The 23294-nt window shown below is 42.6% G+C and overlaps 1 protein-coding gene across 1 annotated transcript; it reads left to right on the forward strand.

The window, feature by feature from the left end:
• The first annotated feature begins 1170 nt into the window (after window positions 1–1170).
• Window positions 1171–23294, forward strand: LOC104409639. The gene is made up of 8 exons (XM_010019562.1): window positions 1171–1278; window positions 3016–3156; window positions 9070–10058; window positions 16178–16229; window positions 16330–16432; window positions 17753–17841; window positions 21698–21943; window positions 22557–23294. The coding sequence occupies exons 1-8, from the start codon at window positions 1171–1173 to the stop codon at window positions 23292–23294; spliced, it is 2466 nt and encodes an 821-aa protein (XP_010017864.1).

Genomic DNA, 23294 nt, shown 5'->3' on the forward strand with positions numbered 1-23294 from the left:
TGAATGCCAGGATTACTCCTGTGGTGGTAAGTTCAACCTGGGAAGTTGTCAGGTAGCAAATATATGCATAAACTGCCATGCTGCTGCCAAGCCCAGAGAAAACCTACTCATCATACAATTTCCAGCCTTAAAAATCTAAATCAAAAGAAGAACTGGGTAAGTAGAGAGAACTCTGCTTAGCCAGAATTACATAGTTGTAACTTGCAAGACACCTTGTAGGTGAATCCAACTCATTCTTAATTAAAGAACTGAAAGAGGAGAACTAAAACTTCTGCCTATTTATGTTATGAGGGAAAAGAGCAAGAATGTTTTATTGTCTTTCCTCTATCCTGAGATTTCACCTATGAACCTTTCGGCAGCTGAGTTAGCCAGTAAGCCTCCTAAAGTCCCACCTTGTCTGAGAGAGGGAGATACCCTTTCAGAGGGCTGTTAAGACCATCTCTAACTCCTCCTCTGAATTTCCCTCTGCAGGAAACAACCCTGGCTTTTGCCTGCAGAGGGAGGCAAGCCAAATTAGCCAGCAAAGCTCCCTATCGAGACCTGGGTGATCTTCGTTGTTTGCCTTACATAGGAATCTTGCATCAGTTACTCTGGCATAATAAGGATAAACTGGTTTTGCTTCTCACCTGAACATCCCAAAAGCAATAGAACATTAGGCTCTTTCCCCTGGTTGCTCTAAAGTACAAAATGTCAAGTTACAATGTATGCCCACACTGCATATACTGCTGATCATCCTATGGAAAGCTGTGCTTTTCCATGGGTGATTGTTCGGAAAACAGCCCCTATTTGTGTCTCTGGGAACAAGCATTTTTTTGTAAGGAGAAAAACGCATTACATCTCTGGAGTTAAATGAGGAGGTCTGTTGTTCTCCACAGAAACTGGAGTGTGTCGCTGTGCCTGGTTGTTGTTGGAGCACCCAGGTTTGGGTTTTTGTGATTTTCCTTTTCCCCACCTCCTGTTCTCAGAGAGGATCAAGGAGGACGGATGGATGGTGACCTCATGGTGCAATTATGCAATCTGCTTGAGGCCAGGTATCAAAATGCACTGCAGCTGTGAAGCTGGGACCTCGTGGTGGCTGGGGGCCCGGGCCTCTCGGTTCTAATGAGATCGCTGACCTTCTCCTGCCACTTCTTCTGCAGCTGCTTTGATTCACAGAGCTCTGTTGTGGCAATGGCCTGCCTTGTCGCTAAGGCCCTGCCTACAGGTTTGGAAAGCTGCCGTAGGAAATGCTGTGTCTACAGGCAGGCACTAGGAGCTGGCCTTGGAGACCCAGAGCAGGTGAGGGTATCCTGAGCCCTGCCAGCCTCTTTCCATCCTGACAGAGCCTACTTGCCTTCGTCCAAGGGTACGCAAACATTACCACCCTCCCTGATCACTCTTTGTTCCTAAGGAGTGAGGCGATCTGTTCTCTGTTGAAATAAAGCAGCGCCTTCCAAGCAATCTTGTTGTGACGCTTGAGCTCAGGGCTCAGCTGCAGCAAAGTCACATATGGGAAGAATAAGAGAAAATAGCATGCCTACAGTCTGAGGCATATTTGGGCCTCCAAGTCTCGTTCAGATTTTGCATTCTTTGCTTTAATTGCTGCACTGCATTCCAAACTTCCCTGCTCTACTCTTCCACCAAGATTTCTATTTTCTTTGTCTCCTGCAGCAACAGGCTTTCCTAGTCTCCTTCCCTTCCTATCTGCATATTTGTTCTCTTCAAATGTCCCACTAAAACCAACATAAATCTTGCTGATAGGTGTGAAAACAGGGCCCTGTGAAGCTGTCTGATGTATGCCAAGAAGGAATATAAGTCGGAATATATAATATAAGAGAAAACGGGATTTGCAGAGTGGAAATGTCACATCCATAATCACTTTCATGTGGTGGAACTGCTGCTACCCACCACTGAAATAACAGAGCATCTGTTAAAAAATGCAGTTTTGGTTTTGCTTAAATCCAGCAGGTTGCACTCACTTCAAGAAATATTAGACCCTTGTTTAAAAACATGAGTGCAACTGCTCTGTTACCATAAATGCATTAAAAGCAAATGTATGCTCGGCTCAGCATACATTTCAGAGTCCCACAACTGAACCCTGTTCAGTGCTTGTTTATGTGAATTTGCTCAAGGAGCAAAGAGAGAATATAAAGCGTGTGTGCGGGTACATGGGTTTGTGTTGAGACAGGGTTATTGGGAGGACGAGGGAGATCCCTTAGCAAGGAAGATACCCTCATAATTGATGAGAACTCTTTTGTAGATCAATCTCAAAACAAATCACAGTTAAGGACTGGAAAAAGGAGACAGGGAAAACTCTCTCCTAATAATTAAGCAAAGTATTGGCAATTTTTGTTACACTCTGTCAATCTCATGTCCTTATCTGCTTCTGTCAGGTCTGCTACCTTCAAGCATCCAGAGACACTTGAAGAGTTACCCTAAAATGGGATGAGTCTCCTTTTGCTGCTGCCTCATGCTTTAAACAGCAAAGACAGTTTGGCAGAGGGAGAAATGGTGATTCCAAGGCACTTCCAGGAATTCTTGTAGTGCTAGGTGGAAAAAGAGGTTAGATGTTCTGCTGCTGTATCTAGTTCATGCTAATGGAAGAAAATCAACCTTGCATGCAAAGATGAGCTGAAAATGCAAAATTAAGTAGAGCGCTAATTTTATAAAGTCTCTATTTAACTTTGTCCTCTACTTGGAAAAAGTCCTACCAGCTTTGATCTCTAGATCAGTCAGCTAGTGAAGTAAATGTGGTCATTTCTTCAACTAATAGGCTGGAGTTTTATATCTTACTCTTGGGATAATCTTTCCTCAGATCATGTATTTGATGAGCATCCAAAAAGCTCAGACTTCCCTAACTTGGAAATAGTGTGAGAGAACTTGGGGCTTTCGCTGGGAACCACAAGAATTGTGTTTCTGGTAGCTTTGCAGCTAGTTTCAGCCACGTCAGCAAGTAAAGACTTGTCTTGGTTTTCCTCCTTAAGCTGGGATTGTGGAATTACCACTTTCCCTTTTTCCTTCATGTTTTCCTTTTAGAACCCCGAGTTTAACATTTTCTTTCCGCTCTGGCTGAAAGTTTGGGCCACTTCATGTTTCATCTCAGGTGGCTGGCTCTGCTCAAATGTCCTCATGAATCCAAGTAATCTTTATCTCAGAATGAACCTCCTACCTTTGGAGGTAAGAAGGGGGAAGTAACTGAGATACCATGCCTCACCCTACATGTTTAGAGCAATTGCAAAGATGTTGGTGGAGCCAGAGCCTTAAAGAGGTCCCCAGGGCAGAATAAAATGTGAAGGAGCTGGTGAGGTAGTACCAAAGCATTGCCAACTGTTCGAAACACACATGTGTGTGCATGTGTGCACATAAGATGTTTTTAATTTTGGAAGGGTGAGGGATGTAAATAAAGCTTGCTGGATTTTCACCCCACTAATACTACAATGAGCTCAAATGGCTAAATTTAGTTATCCAGACTGAACAATCTTGGATTCTCAGACTGCATCCGTCTCTGTCAAGAAACGACCTACCTCTGTGGCTGCTGTTGAATTAGCTGTAGGCTGACAAGATAAGGTTACTATAGAACTGCCATATACTGTTTGCAGTCCTGTTCTGGCACCAGGCAGTTGCAGTGGATTTTGTATTTTAAATGAAGCAAAAAATGGTACCCAGGGAGGGGTTCTCCCTTTTCTACTCAAAAAAAAAAAAAAAATAAGTAAAGGATCATTTATGTGGGGGGATATTTTACAGGAAGGGACAAAAAATAATTCCTTGGTCAAAAGCACAGGATCATAACGAAGTGTTCTCACTTCAAAGTAATTTTTTTAAGGGCCTAAGGTCTGCATAAACAGCTTTTACGCTTACTTTCACTCATTACTCTAGTATTAAATCTTTCTAGTACAGTCTTCAAGCAAAGACCAAAAAGAAGCCTTTAACTTGGATAAGGGGATAACACACGTCTGTTCCTGAAAAAGATAATAAATGCAGTACCTCTTAAATGTTCAGTTTGGAATATAGTGGATTATTCCTTCCCTGTCATTTCTAAAAAAGAAGTGGAAGTGGCATTTTTAAGTCTGCCTGAAACTGGAAATTCATGTGAGAAATGCACAGAAGCTGAGAAGGGCAAAATGGGTAATGATCTTTGCACACTATTTCTTTGCAAGCCTGCAACTGGGTATCACTATTAAGTGTGTGGCTTGGCCTCTGAGGGTGTCTTGGAAATTTAGTGGCTCAGGTTCAGTTTCCTCTGCTGAGGCTTTTACTCTGACTCTGGGTACACAACAAGAGAACTTGCCACTTCTTGGGTGAGTACATTATATAAGAAAACAAACTACATTGGTCAGATCTTGAGCAAGAAAATCTGAGATTGTACTCAGAGGAATGACAAACATCAAGATAGGATGTCTTCTTTCCTCTTGCTTGAAATAAATACACTTTAAAAATTAACAGTCTTTGGGATGCAAGACACTGTCCTCCAGGATGCTGCAAACAGCAGCTCCTTGTAACCAGCATTAACATGAATAAAGAAAATTCACTAATTCATCTTTTTGAGCTTCAACAAAAACTGAGCACAAATGGGCTGAGGATTTCCCGAGCCAGGACCTTGCCTCACTTTGTTTCCACTTCTTTACTTCACAAGCTAAACCACATGGCCATGTCACCTTCTCTTACTAGCTACTTATCACAGCATCCTCTCCACATTCCCTTTGGGCTCCCTGCATCACCTCATGGTGATGCAGGGAAGGGTCTCCTGGCTTTCAAGTAAGGTGCTGCAAAAACTTGTCCTGTCCTGGCAAAATGAAGAGCTTGCTTCTGTGCATGCCTCTGATTTAGTTCTAGTCTGGTGCCTTCTTTAGCAGTAATTGTGATTAAAGAAAATGTGCTAATTAAATTATTCTTGTAGTGAGTGGGATTCTATTAGAATGTGTTTCTTCCCTGATGATGTTCCTACTTGAATAATGCAGAGGCTCCAGGACTACATTTGTAGATGTTGTATGAGTGGAGAGCAGAGCTGAGGGTTATATTACTCACATGATGATAATTACTCTTTCTTGTGCGTATACTTGGGCCATATAATAAACTCTCATCTGACCAAAATAATTATTTTCTCCCTTTCCTGCATGGGAATTCTGGTTTTTACAAGCGCCACCTGCTTCTTGAGAGCTTTTTGGTATATAGTGTCCAGTTTGAAGAAATAACATCCTGGCTTTGTGCTACACCCCTACCTATCAAGGGCCTGCTCTTTCTTTGAGAGATGGTGCTTCTCAGGAAGCAGACACTGGTGTCTGTGGTGAGTTTTCTGAACAATGCCCTGCAGTCACTTGTGGCCACATCTGTTCCAACCCAGCACAGCTTTATGCTTAAGAAAGACTCCCAGGCTCCTTACAACTGCATTGCACATGGGTTTGTTGCAAACCTACACTTCAGACAGCAGCAGAGCATTTGTCCCACCACTCACAGAATTACCTATGAGGCCCTAGCACAAGGTCCTCCTTGTACTCCTTAGACTTGTGTTTCCTGATGCAGAAGCCTTAAAACTCCTTACGTATGTGTATCTTAATTAAGTAGCTCAAAGCTGGTGACAATATTAACTACTCATTTCTAGAGAGTTCAAATGTCAGCACAGGAGGAGGTAAATGCGTGACAATAGGGGTTTTTTTAGTAACAGGCATAGATTTAAGCTTCCGAGTGGGCTGTGTAGTGTGAAAAGGGGAAATGCGACATCTCGGCATGTTCTGAAATATCTGACCATTGACTTTCTGGCCAATAAGCTATAGATGAGATTTGAGCTACTTCTCTGCAACCTACTGACTGCTGTTCCTCAGTTATCCTAACTCAGAAGGCAGGTAGGGTATGTCTGACCACAGCAGGCAGGAGGTTCATTTCAACACAGCAGTTTCAAACACTTGGGACTCCCAGCCAGAATGTGAAGTACTGAAAAGCAGATGAACAGGACTGGTAATCTGTTCCTCCCTGTTCATAACTAACTTAATTGGTGTGGGCATATATCATGTTGTTTTTAAAAAACACAACAACCTGTCATTTGCAAAGATTAAAAGTGTGCCAAAATTTTGGCATGCCTCTGTCACGAGCCCACGAGTCTACAACTTGCTGCAGAAGTGAACAGCTGTATCTAATTGATGAAACTCAGCCTTCATAATGCATGATTCAAATGAACAGTTTTGTCAGTCATTTAGTTGTGGATTATAAATTAATCAGAAATCTTGCCCCCTCTCCTTGGACCTGTCTTGCGTTTTCTGTTCCTTGTGGGTTTTTTTCCTGGTCTCAGAGCAAGTCTTAAAGCTTTTCAGTCTCCCACGCCATGATAAATGAACAATTCCTCCACTGCTGTGACCTTTCAGCCCTATTTCTGGAATGCACACATTGCACAAATCCCCTCCTGCCCAGGCGATGCAGGATACCTGTTTGGATTCAGCTAGATACTGCAGCCAACTGCTGGCTACACGGCTTGTAGGGGAACAAGAGGCATTTGAATCTGAACCCGAGACTCCTTGGGTGTATATAGAGTCTGCAAGATATTTCTCTCCAAATGATGACAGATTCAAGTGAAAATGAAGGCAGGAAAGGGAGCCTATCCTGAGAGCGGGGGCGAGGGATTTATGGGGGGTGCACTTACCCATTCAGCACTTGGTGATTAATCCCACAAGATCCACTGAGCTGATGGATGCTGCTTTTGGGTGTTAACAAAGTCTTCTGGTAGTAGAGGTGGGGCTGTGAACGCCTCCAAGCGCCTTCTCAGTGTCTGAAAAAAGGCAACTAGATCAGTTCACATATTCCTCAAAATAAAATCTCAACCCTCGATCATCGCTAATTTAAGGAGGTTTGGGCCAATCTATAATCCTCCCACAGCCAGGAGTACCACCCTGCAATAGCAGCAGTTCTGGTGCACATTCTGGCTCCAAAACTGGGTATATATTTTAGCTGAAAAGTTAGGCATTATTTACTGTTTCTTGCTATGCAAATGTCTTATTTAAATGTGAGCTCAAAAGACTATCACGGGACAAAGGTAATTCTGCACTGAAATTCCAGAACAAAGGCAAGTCTGTGTCCCTGCCTATGGCAGAGGGGTTGGAACTAGATGGTCTTTAAGGTCCCTTACAACCCAAACCATTCTGTGATTCTGTGAAGTCTGCACTGATATTCTGGGACAAAGGGAAGGAATATGAGAGAAGTCATAGAAAAGCTCTCTTTCCTACTTCCTAGTATAGGAGCAATCCTCCTGATGAGGGAAGAGGAGCATATTCACTGGAAACCAGCTCGTTTTTAGTAAAATCCAAGTGATAACAAATGTATCTGTAATTCTGGTATGAATTAGCAAATGGATCTAACTGACGTAAAATTTTGCTATTTTCACCTGGAGTTTTACCATGAATTAGCTAATTCAGAATAAACTTAAAAATTTTACCTCCTAGAGAACAGATCAGTAAATTTCTATTAATTTATTTTGGTATTACATGCTGTGGAACTCCTAAGGCATTAGACAGAGAATAATATGTATTTGGCACATGAATGTAGTTTCTTTTCCACTTGAGTCCTCACGACATAGTCCAGCCCAGGTGCCTTAAATGAGAAACTTGTAGTTTATTCCATTATAATTAACATAAGCTTTGATTTAAATGACACTTTTGAAACTCGAAGATTGTGTTTCAAGTTGAATACAGAATACAATTTCCACCCACGTTGCTGTTTTTGTCCTTTTTTACTGCCATCCACCCTGAAATCATCCAGAATATGAACAGCACCTGCTGGAGAAAAAAAGGTCCTGCCTTGCAGAACAGGTCTGGCTTTTTCTTTTCATTTAAGGGATTTAAAGGCTTTTAACATATGGCACTGCATTTTTTTTCCCTTTCCATTTCAATATGAGCCAAGGGGAGGGACTAAGAGAAAAAAAAAATCTGGAGTATTTTGATCTTTGTGGCTTTATATGGACTTCATAAGCTTTGTTTGTTCTACTGCCAAGCTTCCTTTGTGTTTAAATAGATAACAGACCAAGATGACAAATCATTTCCAATGAAAAAACCCCACCAAGCCCAAAGCATTCCCTTTCTTTTCCAATTAATGCTTGTAAAACCATGCTCCTAGACAGGGTTTGTGACCTAAGTACTTCTGATTTATTTTTCCTCATTTCAAAACCAATTGCCCAAGGTGCAGATGGGGATCTGTGCTCTCCAAATTTATGAAAGAGTCTTGGAAAAAAGACTCTTAGACTGTCTCTGGGAGAAGGTAGTTGTAAATATGATGTGTGAAAGCGGCCATATGTACCTTTAGAGAAGAAGCAGCATGGTAGTTAGTGCCACCATTTATGGACTTCCTTCCTCTTTGGAGTCCAAAGACTATTTATGGAGAAAGAAGAAATAGCAAATGTCACATGGGACTATTGCTGTGTTATGTAAAATGCACGTTGATTGCTATTTTACTAGTGAGAGCTGGTATCTGCTATCTCTATTTTGATTTGCATTTGAAGAAGAGAAAATTTACCCAATCAAAACCACGCAGATTTTACTGCTTACTGAAGTAAGGCTGAACGTCTTTGAAACAGAAGGTGAGTTGGATGGATGAATCACGGTTAATCATCAACCCAAGGGTTTGATTTTTTTACATTAAAAAATGGTTTTGTAATGAAAATTACAGAGTTCGAGGTGCTTTGGTGACACAGGTTTTCTTCAGCTTCTCAAGACTTTTATCACACAACCAGCTGTTTCGGGCAACAAATTTGTGTGGTAAAAAAAGTTGTATGTTAGCCAACAGCAGAAACGGATGCTAGTATGATCAGTAATAGAAAGTGATAATTATGTGAATTACTCATCTGGGTTATATTTCTGTGGAGGCTGATCGTTCAGTATATACTTCCATACTCTTTATGAGTGGCTTTCCATATAAGACCTATTAGATTTATGCTCCAAATGGGAAAGTAGAAAATAGACTTGCACAAGCTTACTGAATTCCCCTTTCTTAAGGCTATCTTATACCAGTCCCTGAAGTGAAAGAAAAGAATAGAACCTTCAGTAGATCTAGCAGACTGCATCCTGGATAAAATCTCTGGCAAGATATAAGCTTATTTTTTTTCTTTCCCAGGTGTATTATTCCTGTGGTGCAGTGGTGGAATCGATGGAAAGAGGCCTGATTTTATCACCAGGTTTTCCAAACAACTACTACCCAGGGACACACTGTGTTTGGCAATTTTTTATTCCCGTGAGAACCCATCTTATCTTGGAAATTTTTGACTTTGACATTTTTGAGAGCTCTAGTGAAACTCCAACCCCCTGGGATGGCTTCTCAGCCCCCACTAAGACAGGAAACAAGGACATGCTTTCTCTTGAGGAAAACCTGGACTTTGCTCTCCATACTACAAAACCATCTCTCCAGGCCTGGATGTCAAAGGTGGCTCAGAATCTGAGCAGCACAGGAGATCAGCCAAAGGACCTTCCTAGTCACCTGGATGACCTTCCAGGAACAACATCAAAAAAAGATGAAGCCAAACAAGCATCTGAAGAAAACCAGTCGAAGCAGATGAAGGAACCTAAAGGAATTACCAAGGCACAAACAGAAGAACTGCCATTCCCTGTGGCTGGTAGTGCCACAATGCATAAGCAAAATATCAGTGGCCTGGAAACAGATTTGAAGGAGAAAATCTTGCTTGCCCACCTAGCTGCTAGTGAGAGAGATGAAGTTACGGTAGAGAGCTGGACTCTTCCCACAACAGCATTGCCCGTGGAAATCTCTTCCAGCCCACAGTCAGCAGTGGACATATGTCCCCATGATGTACTATATGTTTCTGATCTCATCACATTTTCCTCTCGCTTCTGTGGACCAAATTCACCTTTAAACAAGACTATGGTCTTTGGTTCATCTCTGGAAATGGTTGAGGTTATCATGGAACTGATCACCACCACAGACAGAGGCCGAGGCTTCGCAATGCTCTTTGAATACAAGAATATCACTGAACCCAACACTGTAGATGCTGTAAGGCAGGGGAGAAAGGAAAACATGATGATGCTGGCAATTGTAACGGGGATTGTTTTCTTCACACTTGCTCTGCTTTCTGCATTCTGTGTAACTTGCAGGTAAGATGATGAATATCTGAGTCTTTGAAGCATGGGATATTATCCATACAGGAAAAAGACCAGAAAACAATGTTATGTTTCCTTTGCTCTGCTAATGCTTGCTGTTCTTTAGATGTAGTAGTGTGTGGATACAGAGGAGATCAATGCCAGTCATTACTCCTGCCCTAGGCTCCTCAGTTTTCTTTCCTAGTTCTACAGTTTCTATGCCTCAAATTTATTTTCTTTCCCCTGTAGAAATACCTGAAGGGTGATGACTTTCTTGGGCATTATTTTGTTTCAGTGGTAGTGCTGCCTCTGAACCTCAGTTCTGGGACAATAACTGGCTAATGGACAAATACAGAACAAAGATCATCCTTCCTCAAGTCTCCTGAGCGGGCTGACCTGACAGCCACTGCATCTTTTCACAGCGAGTCCACAGTTTGACTGAGCATCACTAATGCTCGGCAAAAAAGCAAACAATAACAAAAGTATTACCACTTAGGATTAAGATTAAAAAATAGTTTCCAGTCTATAGCATGTTTTATCCAAAAGACTGCGCAGACATTTTAATTGCAATACACTTCATACATTAAGCAGTCATCTGCACATCCTTTGACTGCTGGGGAAGGGCTGAGAGCCATGCTGCAGTACCTGTGATTGTCCCCAAATGTCATCCAAAATGACATGTTCAAGTGAGCTCATGGTCAGGCTGGGCTGCTGATTTCCAGGTATTGATGCTAACAAGTTAAATGGCTAAAATCAGCCAGTGACAAAAGCATCCCTTTCCAGCCAATTGCTCTTATTTTATATGTTTCTTTTTCCTTAGATCTCTCAGGAGATCTTTACCCCCAGCATATGTTTGCATTTTTCTAACTAACTCCCTAGTGAAAACATTTTTGTAGAAACAGTGATTTTTTATTTTTTTTTTTCCTTCCAACAAACTCAAACCAGAGCCCAAGCTCCCTGGGTTTTTGTCAAAATAAATGGTATATTTCAAGTGTTTTGACTTCAACAAAAACGTCAGGTAAACTGAAACAAGTCCTGCTCCTTACAGGGGCTCCACTGTGGTGGAGTGGGTATTAGTAATAGCACTCTTTTCCCAGTGGCAGCATGCAACTGGTTTGTCTTCACTCTTCCTGCATCTCCTGCCTCATCTATTGTGCATCCTCCAACCCAAAAGGTGTCAGGATTGCTCAACCACTACTACTCATTAAGGTTGGTTTGATAGAGAAACTTTGCTTTCCTTGTCCTTTTGGAGGCTGCATTTCTAGCTCTTGCTGAATAAATACAAAATATAGGCCATCATACTGGGTATAAGAGGATGTAGGCAAGGTGGGGAGGCTTAAATATAATCTCTTTTGCTGTATATAGAAATTCCTGCTTTCAGGGTCTGAGCTTTTCATAGTTGTAAGAGTTAAACTTGCATGTGTTACATCTAACTAACCTTTTTCCTTTTCAAAGAACTTGCAGAACACTAATTTAGACCACAATTTTTTGCTAGCTCTAAAGGAAAACGTCTGGTGGAAAATGTCTTCCAGAAACCAAACACTTTATTTTTATACCCTTTCCAATCTTCAAAAGAGACAGAAACATGCTCCCTTCACCATGGCAGCAGTCTGGGCTGATCCACATGTTGAGTTGGCTGCTCTTTCTCCATTACCCCTATTTAATTTCACTGTAACTATCCATGAAGCAGAGTATTATTCAAACCAAGAAGTACACTGGCAGTCTTAGATTTTACTGGCTGAACTTTACTCTGCATAGCCTCTTTGGAAAGTCAGGCCATGCTGCGCACATGCACAATTTGACTTTTTGCTTGTCAGATGTTTACAAAAGAAAGTAATGCTCTGCTCTTGCTGACCAACAGAGAAGAACTGAATGCATTTTTTTCTCCTCATACAAATGTTTGTACGTTCTGGTCTCTGCAAATACATCGTAGTGTGGTCCTATGGTGCAGGATCAGGATTAAACTCATTTTTTTTATAATGGCATTTATGCCTTTTCATTGCTCTATGACTCTTTTTTAAAAGGGAGGTACACCTCAGTCAGCTCTTGACTGTATATGGAGACTATCCTTAGTCCTTTAGCCTCTTGAAAGGCCATTCACTATCCCAGCTGCCTATGTTGCCTGCATGCTATTCCAGGGAGGCCTTGATTACAATACTTTATTTCTTGTCAGACTTAAAGCATTTACGTGAGATCTGACACATGTGGAAGCGATGCCATGACCTGTGCTGAGTAACCTCACTTGTATTGCACTGGAAGAGTCGTCTTCTCTTTACTGCGCTGCTTCAAGGATATTGGTCCCTTCCCCAGAACTGCTGGCACAGGTCGGAGCTTGCCTGTACTTCCCAGCTGTGGGGTTTTAGTGCAGCTTGAAATAAGACTGCAGAGGCCATTAAGCACATCTAACCTTATTTTAATTTGAGCTCACCAAGCTCTATTTTATGCTTTTTTGCCCTAAATAGGGCTTGAAATCAGGTGTCAAATGCATATTAGCCACAGCGTCTCCTCACTGCAGAAAATGGCAGGATGGCAAGGGGTGGGCTAAAGGGAGAAATGAAGATACTTTAACTACACATTATGCTCACAAAAGGGGCCAGCTCTCTGCGGTAAAGCTTGTCCTGGTTGGAGTGTGCCATTGCAAAGGATGCTAATAGTAACCTTCAGGCTCTTGGCCATTCAAACTTGCCTTCTGCTTTCTTTTCTCTTTGTACTTTACTTGTTTCTCAGGTACCAGGTTTAGTGTATCCTCCCCACCCCCCACCCCCCACCCCCATTTCTATATGCTGCTCTTGCTAGGCTAAAAGTAGCAAGATCTGCCTTGCCAGGGGTAGAAATGGCCCAGGATGGGCTTGGCACCTACAGCCACTCCAATGCACCAAGTCGTCAGCAGTGTCTGCTCAGGCTCATTGCATTCAGCCAGGGCAAAGCTCTCTGGGGAAACTCCAAGTCTCTGCCACACTGCAGCTTTTGTTTGCTGTTTGGGGAGGGAATGAAAGCTTCAGTTGTTAGTTGGCCAATAATTCTAATTACTTTTGGCCATGAGGCCTGGTTTGAGTAATGGGGTATTTTTTACTTTCTTTCCCAAGCCCCAAGAACAACAGACATGTCCACCTTATTTAATTTTAATCCTGTCCAATGCAGTCAGACTTTTGCTCGATGGTTGCAACTCATGGATTGCAACTGCATTTTACATCTGCACAGCCTGCCAATGACCTGTATCCAACTACACCACCACCCCCCCCCCCACCAAAAAAAACCATCTCGCTCCATGCAAGCTGCCCTGCCAGTCACTGCATGCAGCCCAACCATCACCTAGGGCTGAAATTCTGCTTTATCATATAACACCCTCCAAGAGAATCCTCATCACTTCTGGGCTAAAGCCAGGCCCTTCCTCTGCCATCCTCGTGGTAGGCACAACCCAGAACCCCCCCTCTGCCTGTTGTAGCTGTGCCCTCCATTTCTGTCCCCCCGCACAAACAATTACAACTTCTTTTAAATGATGGAAGCTGGTGTATTTGCTTGTTGGCTGTTTCATATCTATGAGCTGCACACCGATCTAAATCGCCAATCTCCTTGGTGGCAAGGTACTGCAGCGTGCCATGGGAGGTGTAGTCCAACTGCAGAATGAGCTAAAGACAAAGACCCCAGTCCTGCAAACTAGTGCATCTCTCCAGGTACTGTACCAGCAGCTCTGAATAGAAGAAAAAGAAAATATCTCAGGTTTCTAACAAAATTATTGGCTGAATCTATAAACTCTTTATCCTCTGCGTGTTTTGGTTTTTAACGGTAAATCAAATTGTTCAGCAGAAATCAAACACAATACCCAAAGTGTGATGAGGAAAGAAAGAGTTAAGATGGGGACATTTCAGCCACTTATTTTTTAATCCTAATTAAAACATTGGGAATAACAGGACTCTTCTTTCTCTTATTCCCCCTTGTCCTACTATACTCAAACAGAAAACATCTTTGCTAGGGACCCTTACTGTCCCTTTGTTTTATGCTGCCAAACTGCAGTGTGGATTTCAAGGTAGTTATGGTGCCTGCTAAATATTGTAGAGCACATTTTCAAAGAATGGCAAGGAAAGGCACCAAATAGATGCAATGTATTTCAGTTTCTTTATGCAGAGCTTGCCCTGTCTATCCACAGTTTATCATAGCTGTCACTTGCTGAGACATTTTAAACCAGATATTTCATCTTTTCAGCTTTGTCCTGGGGAATACGAGTATCTTCGAAATGGGACAGCTGTATAGAAGAATCTGAGGAACACATTTCTATTTGCATTTCTGAGAACTTGAACATTTTGTTTGTTAAGTCATGCTAAAAGTTCAAATAACAAACCCAAAAGTGAGACCATCCAGATAACTGAAACGTCTGGGTTGCCAATGCCTGATGTTCAGTGAGGAAGAAATATGTGCTAAGTTGTGTTTTCTTAGAGGAGAACATTTCCTTTGTGCTCTTTAATCCCTAGGTGGGAATATTTTAACAAATTTGCTTGTAACATGCCAGTTATTTGAAAAAAGAATATTTCAAAGGAATATATCATATTTGATTAAATTTTTGTCATGGGTTTTGGAAGGAAAGAGCTGGGAGGAGGGGAAGTGATTAAAAAAAATGAATGCAATGTGAAGAAAGCAGGGAATTACACATAGTTCTCCCACCATCTACCTGAATGCCTTGACCACCACACTAATTCATTGTTCTGGGGCATGTTTTGCCAGGTCACTCCTGTTGACACGGTTCTGGTGCTTGCCTGGGGAATATTTACATAAACATTTTCCACTCTGAAGTATTTCCTACGTGGTTTTATCTTGCATGATAAAGCAACACCAGTCCTGTTTGGAAGCCTTTTCCTGCTCCCACTTCCTAAATCTGTGCATTAAGGAAGATCCTTCCCTGCTTTAGCCCCAAGTTCCCCCAAGAAACCCATGAATTGGCTGATGCCAGTGTACCTCCTGGAGTAACACCTATCCATCTGGATTTTTTCTGGATTAAATTCTCAAGTGCCAACTCTCTCTTCTCTTTCTCTGCAGTCTTCTCTGATTCATTGGAACAGTGCCGGGGTCACGTCATGTTTTGTTTTCCTCCCTCAATTCACTTGTCAGTCAAGAGATCCAATGATGCAGTGAAGGAATGAAACCCACCATGCCTGAGATGGAGCATACGCCAGCTCCTGGCCAGCCTCATCAGGTGGCCTCTAAGCCCCCATTCTTAAAAAAACCCCAGTAATGAAATGGTGACCAAAAACTTGAAATCGTGCAACCAAAAAAAGCTTCCATGTAGGAGATTAAATTCCTTGAAGCAATTCAACCCCTCCAACAAGAAGAGGAAAAATGCCAGCAAACAGCACAGATAGTAGCAAAAACTGTACCGTGGGTCACATCCCATCTGTTCAGCACCTTAATGCTCCCATGTGTGTTTGCACTGTCCCATGGAGAACTGCTGTACACAAAGGTAGTCTTGCTTCAGCCATTATGGTGTTCATTACAGCCAGCCTTTCTTTGTGACACCTTAACTCTTACTCATCCAAAAGCAAGAAACACTAGTTGTTTTATAAGCTCAATTTTAGCAAAACCATGAAAAAACAGCTAAGAACATGACTCCCTCCAGCCAAGAGCCATGCTTACCCAGTAGTCACCTGCCACAGCGCTGTCTTTTAATAAAATGTTCATACAAATGCAGAACATCTGATGCTCTCTGCTTGCTAAATATAATCCAGCATGTAATATTGACTATGCAGATGAAATATTCTGTCTAACAGGATAAGAACGATGTCACTGCCCAGACCAAAGGCAGGATTTCAGTCCTGCTATTAAGTTACTGATGTGAAAGAGCAGCTGACTAGGGCGATCCTGGTGGGACTTGGCAGAGGTCTGAACTGTTCCTGCTTTTGCAGTGATCATGGGAAGACGATGAGAGGTCCTCTCTTCTTCAGCTGACTTTCCACTACATGAACATATCATTTTCTTCCCTGGCCTAGAGGCCTTTGTTGTCCTGAGTTTTGGATGCTCCAGTAGGCAGGAGAGCTCATAACCTGCTAGGTCTCCATCACAAGATGAGCACAGGTGAGACCTTCTCTTCTATGCATCTTTAACTTACTCGTGGGCTTGTTGTTGTTGCTGTCTCTCCTTTTCAGGCAGAGAACGTGCCCCAAAAGGAGCTCATCCAACGCATGCAGTGACCAGGAGGTTAGTGCTAATGGCTTCAGCAATTTCTGTTTCTCTTTTTCATATTGGCTGTTGCACTGTTTGTCTGACGATGTTTACTGGGGCATGTTCTGAGTTGTAGAACAGGATCCAGAACTCCACTGTTGATATCAATGAGCTCCAGCTGGTGGTGCCAAGCCGGGAGAATGAAAACAACAACCACTCTGTGAGCCGGGAGCAGGCGGGTAAGCACGGGGCATCAGCGGGAGCAGGTCAGGGCACCCTGTAGCCCCAGCCAGTTAATCAGATCGTTTCTTTCTTGCAGTCCTCCTCGCTGTCTTGCCCATGCACAGCTGGAGAGCCACTTCACAGCAGAAAGCCTTTGTTGTGGGAGCTATCTCTTGCTGCTCCCCCCCTCGCTGGTAGGGTAATTCCCCTGGCAAGGAGCATGCACAAGCACAGCTCCAGACACTGCCAACAAAAGCTGTCATAGCACATGGCATTGCAGAGACACTGGGTTAGCAGAGCAAATATGTCAGGTTCAGGCTGCTACAAACAACTTATAAAGATCCATAAATTATGGAAGAGTTTCACTTACCATGTGCCTAGCCTTGTCCAGAAAGGATGTGGTTTACAATGCTTAGATTGGCTTTAGTCAACTTCGACTCCTGGAGCTAATGTTTTCTGAAGGTCTTTACAGATGGGACTGCTGTAGACGATGCTTAGCTCACAGTGTGTTTCTAAAACAAGAGGCCCCCAGCCAAGCTGCAGATAATGTCACTTGCTGCAATTTTAAATCACCACACATAAATTGCATCAGTGCCCCTTCTGATTGCTGAAGGTCAACAGGGAGCTTCTTCATGTTATGTTGCTACACACCATCCATTTCCCGCTAAACCATCAGCCATTATATACACACAAGGATATCTTCATAAAAAGCTAATTCTGTGTTCCCAACCATGACAGTTTCCAATCTCCTTCTTTGGAAAAGCCACCGATGACACTGTGGCCAGAGTTTTCCTAGCATGAACCAGATATAGATGTACAGGCCTTGGGGACACATGCAGACACACACCCCTGTGGCAGTCCGTGGAGCATAAGGCTGCCTGTAGGAGCAGCATCACTAGGGTTTAAGCAAAAAGCACAGCTCCTAACATTAACAGGGATGAGTAAATACAAATAAAGAATGAGTTCAGCAGATCTGCAAGTTTCTGATCCCAGCACAACCTTGTACGTTTAGTATAACGGATTTTAGTTTTGGTTTGTCTTTATTAGAAAGCAGACCCAAGAGTGTTCCTTCCCTTTTGTTTTTAAAAGCCTGCAGTTTCAGGAGAGCAAACTGTTGGCTTGAGTTTTATTCTGGCTGGTGAGACAGCCAGCGAAAGCCTGCTCTAGCTTGTCTGTGGAAGGAGGGGGGGCTTGTCATGGAGGAGTTGGGAACAGATGTTTTGGACTCTCACAAGCAGTTGTTACTGATTTTATTTTCTCAGTCACTTCCTGCAGAGGCAGCACAGAACGGTCTCCTCAGGACACTGACCCAGATGTGCCCTCCTCCATATCTGCAGTGACCACCGAGACTGGGAGCGATGAAGTATTTATTATTTCTGCTGGACCTGGCACTAGCGGGCTGAGCTTTACCACCTACAGGATACAGGTAGGAATACTCTCCGGCATCTCTAACAAGCCATGGATGCCTGTCTTGGGCAGTACTAGTCATATCTGTCCATTTATGCTTACTGCCCACTTTACAAGAAAGGTAGTGACCAAGCCAGGCAGTTCTCCTAACCCTCTAGCTGAGCTGCCATCGAATAGCACGGGCTGTGATCCCTTGAGCCAGTGTCTTCCCAGCTTTGATAAGAGCAGGTGCAGAAACGTACCTTGGACCTAATAGCCAATAATGCAGAGGCCTGCCAGCAGGCAGTAGGACCAACCCTCAGAAATACGTTAAAACCATCACTTGTAACAACTGAAGGACCTGGGAGTCAGACCTGCTCTTGCCCACCAAGTGGTCAAGGAAGTTACTCAGCTCCTCAGCTTGTCAGAAAGCTGGTTAACTGCCTCACCAGGCTGATGTGAAAATTAACAGTGTACGCTCCAAAAACAAATAGTCAAGCACTTCAAGTGAAAGCACTGGGGTCCTTTCAAACACACGCACAGAAACCTGAACCAGTTCTCTCATTTTAGCTCTTTCTCCTGCACTCCCAGTTAATTATTTGTTTAGAAACAGATATTAGCTCAGAAGTCTCAGGTCTATCACCTCTTCAACCCTGAGCATAGTCCCTGACAGCACATCCATTACAAGTCTATATTAAAGCCTTTCCCAGGTCAATACTCTCCAGTGCCCTCTCTTTTTCCCACAAGAGGGGAAACAACCAGTCCAAGGAACTCACATGCCCCAGGACAGGCTATGTAATACTTCTGTCACAGTTTACAAAACAAAAGCATTCTGTATCCCTGCACTTGATTAGGAAATTAGCCAGAAGGCCAGGCCGGGCAGGATTTTCCTATGCTAGTTTAAGATACATACTAAGCTTTTCCTCACATCAGACACACTGATTAACAGAATGTGGGAAAGAAGGGAAAACAGCTCTGTTATCTTCTCTTGCCCAAACACATTACTTTCTGTAGAGCAGGGCACTGTAAGTTGTATCATTGCCCAAATTGGCCACCCTTGAACACCTCAACTCCTTGGTCCTGCTTTCCAGTGGAGAGAGCTTCACCTGGTGGCAGCCACATACAAATACAGCTTCTAGACAGGAGGGATACTCATTTTCCTGCCTCTTTTCCCCATTCTAATCAGAATGAACAAATACACTTAAAGAAAAAACATTTCTACTTTGCCATCCCTTCTGCAAGCAACCTATCAGAGGAGATTTATATATCTAAAAATAAAATACTTAGGGTTAAAACAGTCCTAAGTGAAGATAACCCAAAGAATTAAAGTGATTTACCACATAATTAACTCAGGAGGCATCTCCTCAGTGATGTCCATGCTGCACTCAAGTGAGTCAACGCTCTCAACCAGTTCCCTTAAGGAACACAAAAACTACCCAGGAAGGCTGAAAGGGCCTCTTTAAAGGCACTGGTCTTTCCCCACAGCTGAAGACTATCCTCATCAAAGAAGGGGGGCAGGGAGTGAAAATTGAGTGCAGCAGGTTAATTACAAACCTGCACTCAAACAGGATCTCTTTAGGCACTTGATAATCTGGGTTACTGGATGTTAGAAATAAATGTTTACAGTTTAGTTTCTAAATGTGTATTTTTAGGGTGTACAATGCAGCTGGCCAGCCTCTGAGCCCCACACAGAGGGTATGGTGCTTTTGTGGACCAGCACTAGGCAAGTAGGATGAGTTATTCAGTGGAGTGTAGCTACTTCCTTAGCAGGAACTAAGGAGTTACCCTCATGTGAAAAGATGTGTGAAATCCTGAGCCTTTAGGGTACAGTAAATAATGCTATCAGACTCATCTCACCCAAAATGCTCAACTAGGCAAAGCAAGCTGTAAGGAGCTTTCATTAAAAAAAATCCAGAACTTTTTACTGAGGAATGGTGACTGGCCACTTGGTCTTGCGTTCCCTAGTAAGTGTGAGCCTCAGCTGTGCTGGGCAGGAGTCAGTGATATGAACTGGCTTTTGCTTTTTAGCTTTTAAAATCCATCTGAAGAAACCAATCCCCTGATGGAGGAGGCAAGAGGTGGAACAGCAAATGTACATCTCTGTACATGGTCAAATGTGAGGGACGGGAGGGTAAGACGGCTTTCAGATGGCTTCTAAGGTGTTCTCCAGGAGGCTCCTGGCTTTCTAAGTCCCGTTTGGTTTAAGTCATCATTCAGCCTTTGGCTAACTTCTAACTACAACCCCTGACTTCTATTCAGACATTACAAGTTTCAGATGCAAAGGTTTCAGTAAACAGTATTATCACTGGAGTTTAAGAAATATTCTTTCGCTAAAACATTTTCCGAAATCTAGAAAATAGGTTATTCACCTTTGTATATCCATTCACCTTCCAGTATGTCCATCTCAAACCAGTGGCTTGCTTTTACACCACTTTGGAATTACTTACAGTAATATTAGAAGGATAAATCCTAAGATATCCTGAAGAGGCTTCTGATGAGAAGACAGCTGGCTTATAAATAAAGATTGTTACTTCAATCAAGTCTGAGACTAAGAGTTTAATATTGAAACAAACTTATCCAGAGCCTGAAGCCTCTCATGGCTTCCTACTGAGATTTTTTTTTCTACTGTACTAGCTAATTTCTTGCCTCTCTGCCCATCCATTTCCAACATGACATTCTAACTAAATAGTTTCTTTGATTTGCAGAAACTTGAGAGATTCAGTTTCTCTGAAATAACAAATGACAGGTTTCTAGTTTCTCATGACTTTTAAATCCAGGACACTCTTGGATTTATTTCAGACTCTCTTTAAGGACTATGTAAACTTTGGGAATGTGGATTTTGCATTCCTCTCATGACAACCGTATTCGCACAGCTGAAAATTAAAAATACACACAGAGTTGTGGAACAGGAGGCTTATATAAATAGCAGGTGAAGTATTAGTAAGAATGAAAGGAGATTCATAGCACAGTCAGGGATTATTTAACTTTCTTGGCTCTAAAACCACATCAATATTAAGGATAAAAGTTGGGATTTTAAATGCAACATCAGAACATATAAAGCATGGAAGAAATCTTTAGAAGTAATCTATAGTTCATTCCCATGTCAGATCAATTTTGCTTATTCACAGAGTTGGTGACAATGGTTTAATATGGTTTCACCTTCCAGTGATGCCAATTTTACACCTGTCTGGACATCTTGTTTTACTGCTAAAGCACGTTTTCCACTTGAAAAGCATTTCTTACATGAAATGAAAATCTCCTTGGCTCTAATCTGAGTCTCATGCTTCTTGTTCTATTCACCACAGACACCAAGAACAGATTATTCCCTTTCTCTTTGTTTTTAGTTCTTTTTATTTTCTTAATTCTTCCCTAACATAGGATAAAGAGCACCACTTACTTCAGTCTTCCCTCCTGAGTCATGCATTTTTGAGACTTGTGATTCTCTTTTTGCTTGCTTCTGCACTTATTCCAGCAGGCCCCATCCTCAAAGTTTTGTTTTCCCAGACAGACACATCTGGAGCCTTCCAAAAGTCAAGCAAAGTGGAAGAATTATGTTTTACACAGCAAAGTTTACTACTCTGATCTATCACATATCTCCAGTAAAAAAAAGCTGTAGATATTTGATGTATTTGGTTAGTAAAAGCGGTAGGACTTTGTATCTTATACAACTGAAATGTCACATTTTAGTGTTAAACCTCAAACTGGGGAAGCAAGGCAAAACTTTCATCCAGGGAACCCAGCGAACTTCAGGCAACTCGCTGGAAAAGCAACTAGGAGAAGCTGCATTCCTGTCTCGTCCTGAGAACAGAACCATTGAAGAAATCAAGTCTCTTGCACTTGTTTTTAAAACATTTTGATGACAGATGCTGTATACAATCTTTGTTTAATCTTTTCAGGACAAAAACCTAAAAAGAAGTGTCACAAGCCCAGCCTCTGTGTCTGACTGGCTGGCTTCTAACCACGCAGCTGCAGGAGCAGACACCGTTGAGAAGGGGAATGCCCCACTGGAAAATCACTGTCCCAGACAACGCACGTGGAGTGCCCGCACTTTCCACGACTTCCTGGCTCCAATACCACAGCTACAGAAAAAGTGGTGTAGCTGGACCACTAACAGTCCCTTCACAAAGCTTGTTGACAACAGTGTAAGTCTTGCAAGGCGGGAAGAAGTGGTGCTTGGGGTCTGTGCTCCAGTACTCCCTGCTGCTTGCTGACAGGACATGTTTTCCCCTTGGTCTACTGCTTTGCCTCCCCAACCTGCAATGTGATGTACACTGCAGTCCATCTTGCTTGGTATATGGGAAACTCTTTTGCCTACCTATATTGCAATTTATTCAGGCTTCCCTGAAGTGCTAAGAAGCTGTATTTCCCAGCAGTTAGCACCTGGTTAGGAAATTATCCCTGATCCAGAAAAAACATTTAAAAATGCGTTCACACTAAATTATCTCATTGAATGTTTTGACATGTACCTTTTTCCCCCGGTTATGCCTTAAATTTGTTTTAATTGACATATTACTATTACATTGCTAGGAATCTGTAAGCGTGGGAGGAATATCTAGGTCTCAGTGACTGTAGTCATCAAACCAACATCTTGTTACAAAGCTAACAGAGGAGGTTTCTTTTTTTTTTTTTTTAAGGTAATAACATAGGTTTTGCTAAAGAATTAACATAACCAGAAATCTTAACGTTTAGTTCCCTTGAGATCAAAGATAGCTGCTTTTCATGGCATGTCTGCTAATTTATCATTATTTTGTACAGGGTTTTCCTACAGCTGCAAGGTCTCAAGGTGTCCCAACCAGAAAAGTAATCTCAGCCACTGAGATAGAGGGAGCATCAGGGACTGTTTACTCTGATTCATCTGCCAGTAATGCCTCATACCCCCTCACGCTGTCTGCACAAAGGCAGCGGAAGCTAAGCTCCTGCAATTTGAAGAAATCCAGGTTTGGGAACCCTTATTTTGGATTTTTAGCCAGTTCCCCTGACAGCAAACATGTGAGGTCCTTGGATCCGTCAAGACACCTAGGGGCAACATCTCCAGTTAACAGCCAAAGCCCCAGAAATCTTCTAGAGAGCTCCAACTCACTGAAAATCAACTTGGTCAATGGTTCAAAAACAAAGGAACTTATGTTAGAAACAGATAAAAACAAACCAGTTTTTGTTATTTCTGAAGAAGGGGATGATCAGCAGCCTCTTGTCCTAGCAGAACACCTTAGTCAATGTGGAGATCATCTGTCAGAGCAAAATGCTGTCTATGCTCCAGCTGTGCCAGATAAACAGCCGGTGGTTCTGACTGTGGAGGGGAACAGTTCTGCGAGCTTCATGTCAAATCTTCCCCTTTGGGCAAAATCCCCCATTTTATACAAAGGTCATGTGAAGGTCCCAAGCTCTTCCAGGGAACAGCAGAGTCTGTCAGCTGAGGATGCAACTACTACTGAGACCTCACAGAACTGTGATACCCTAACTGCTCCTACGCTAAGCCAAGCTTCAGTCCAGTGA

The sequence above is a fragment of the Nestor notabilis genome, unplaced genomic scaffold, assembly GCF_000696875.1.
Source record: "Nestor notabilis isolate BGI_N333 unplaced genomic scaffold, ASM69687v1 scaffold15708, whole genome shotgun sequence".
Lineage (NCBI taxonomy): Eukaryota > Metazoa > Chordata > Aves > Psittaciformes > Psittacidae > Nestor > Nestor notabilis.

What these genes read in the sequence shown, in the direction of transcription:
- LOC104409639 (XM_010019562.1), top strand. Translation starts at nt 1,171, where the DNA reads ATGGCCTGCCTTGTCGCTAAGGCCCTGCCTACAGGTTTGGAAAGCTGC. An exon ending in ACGCATGCAGTGACCAGGAG is followed by an intron (nt 16,230 to 16,329) that starts GTTAGTGCTAAT and finishes TCTGAGTTGTAG; the next exon opens with AACAGGATCCAGAACTCCAC. An exon ending in TGTGAGCCGGGAGCAGGCGG is followed by an intron (nt 16,433 to 17,752) that starts GTAAGCACGGGG and finishes CCATATCTGCAG; the next exon opens with TGACCACCGAGACTGGGAGC.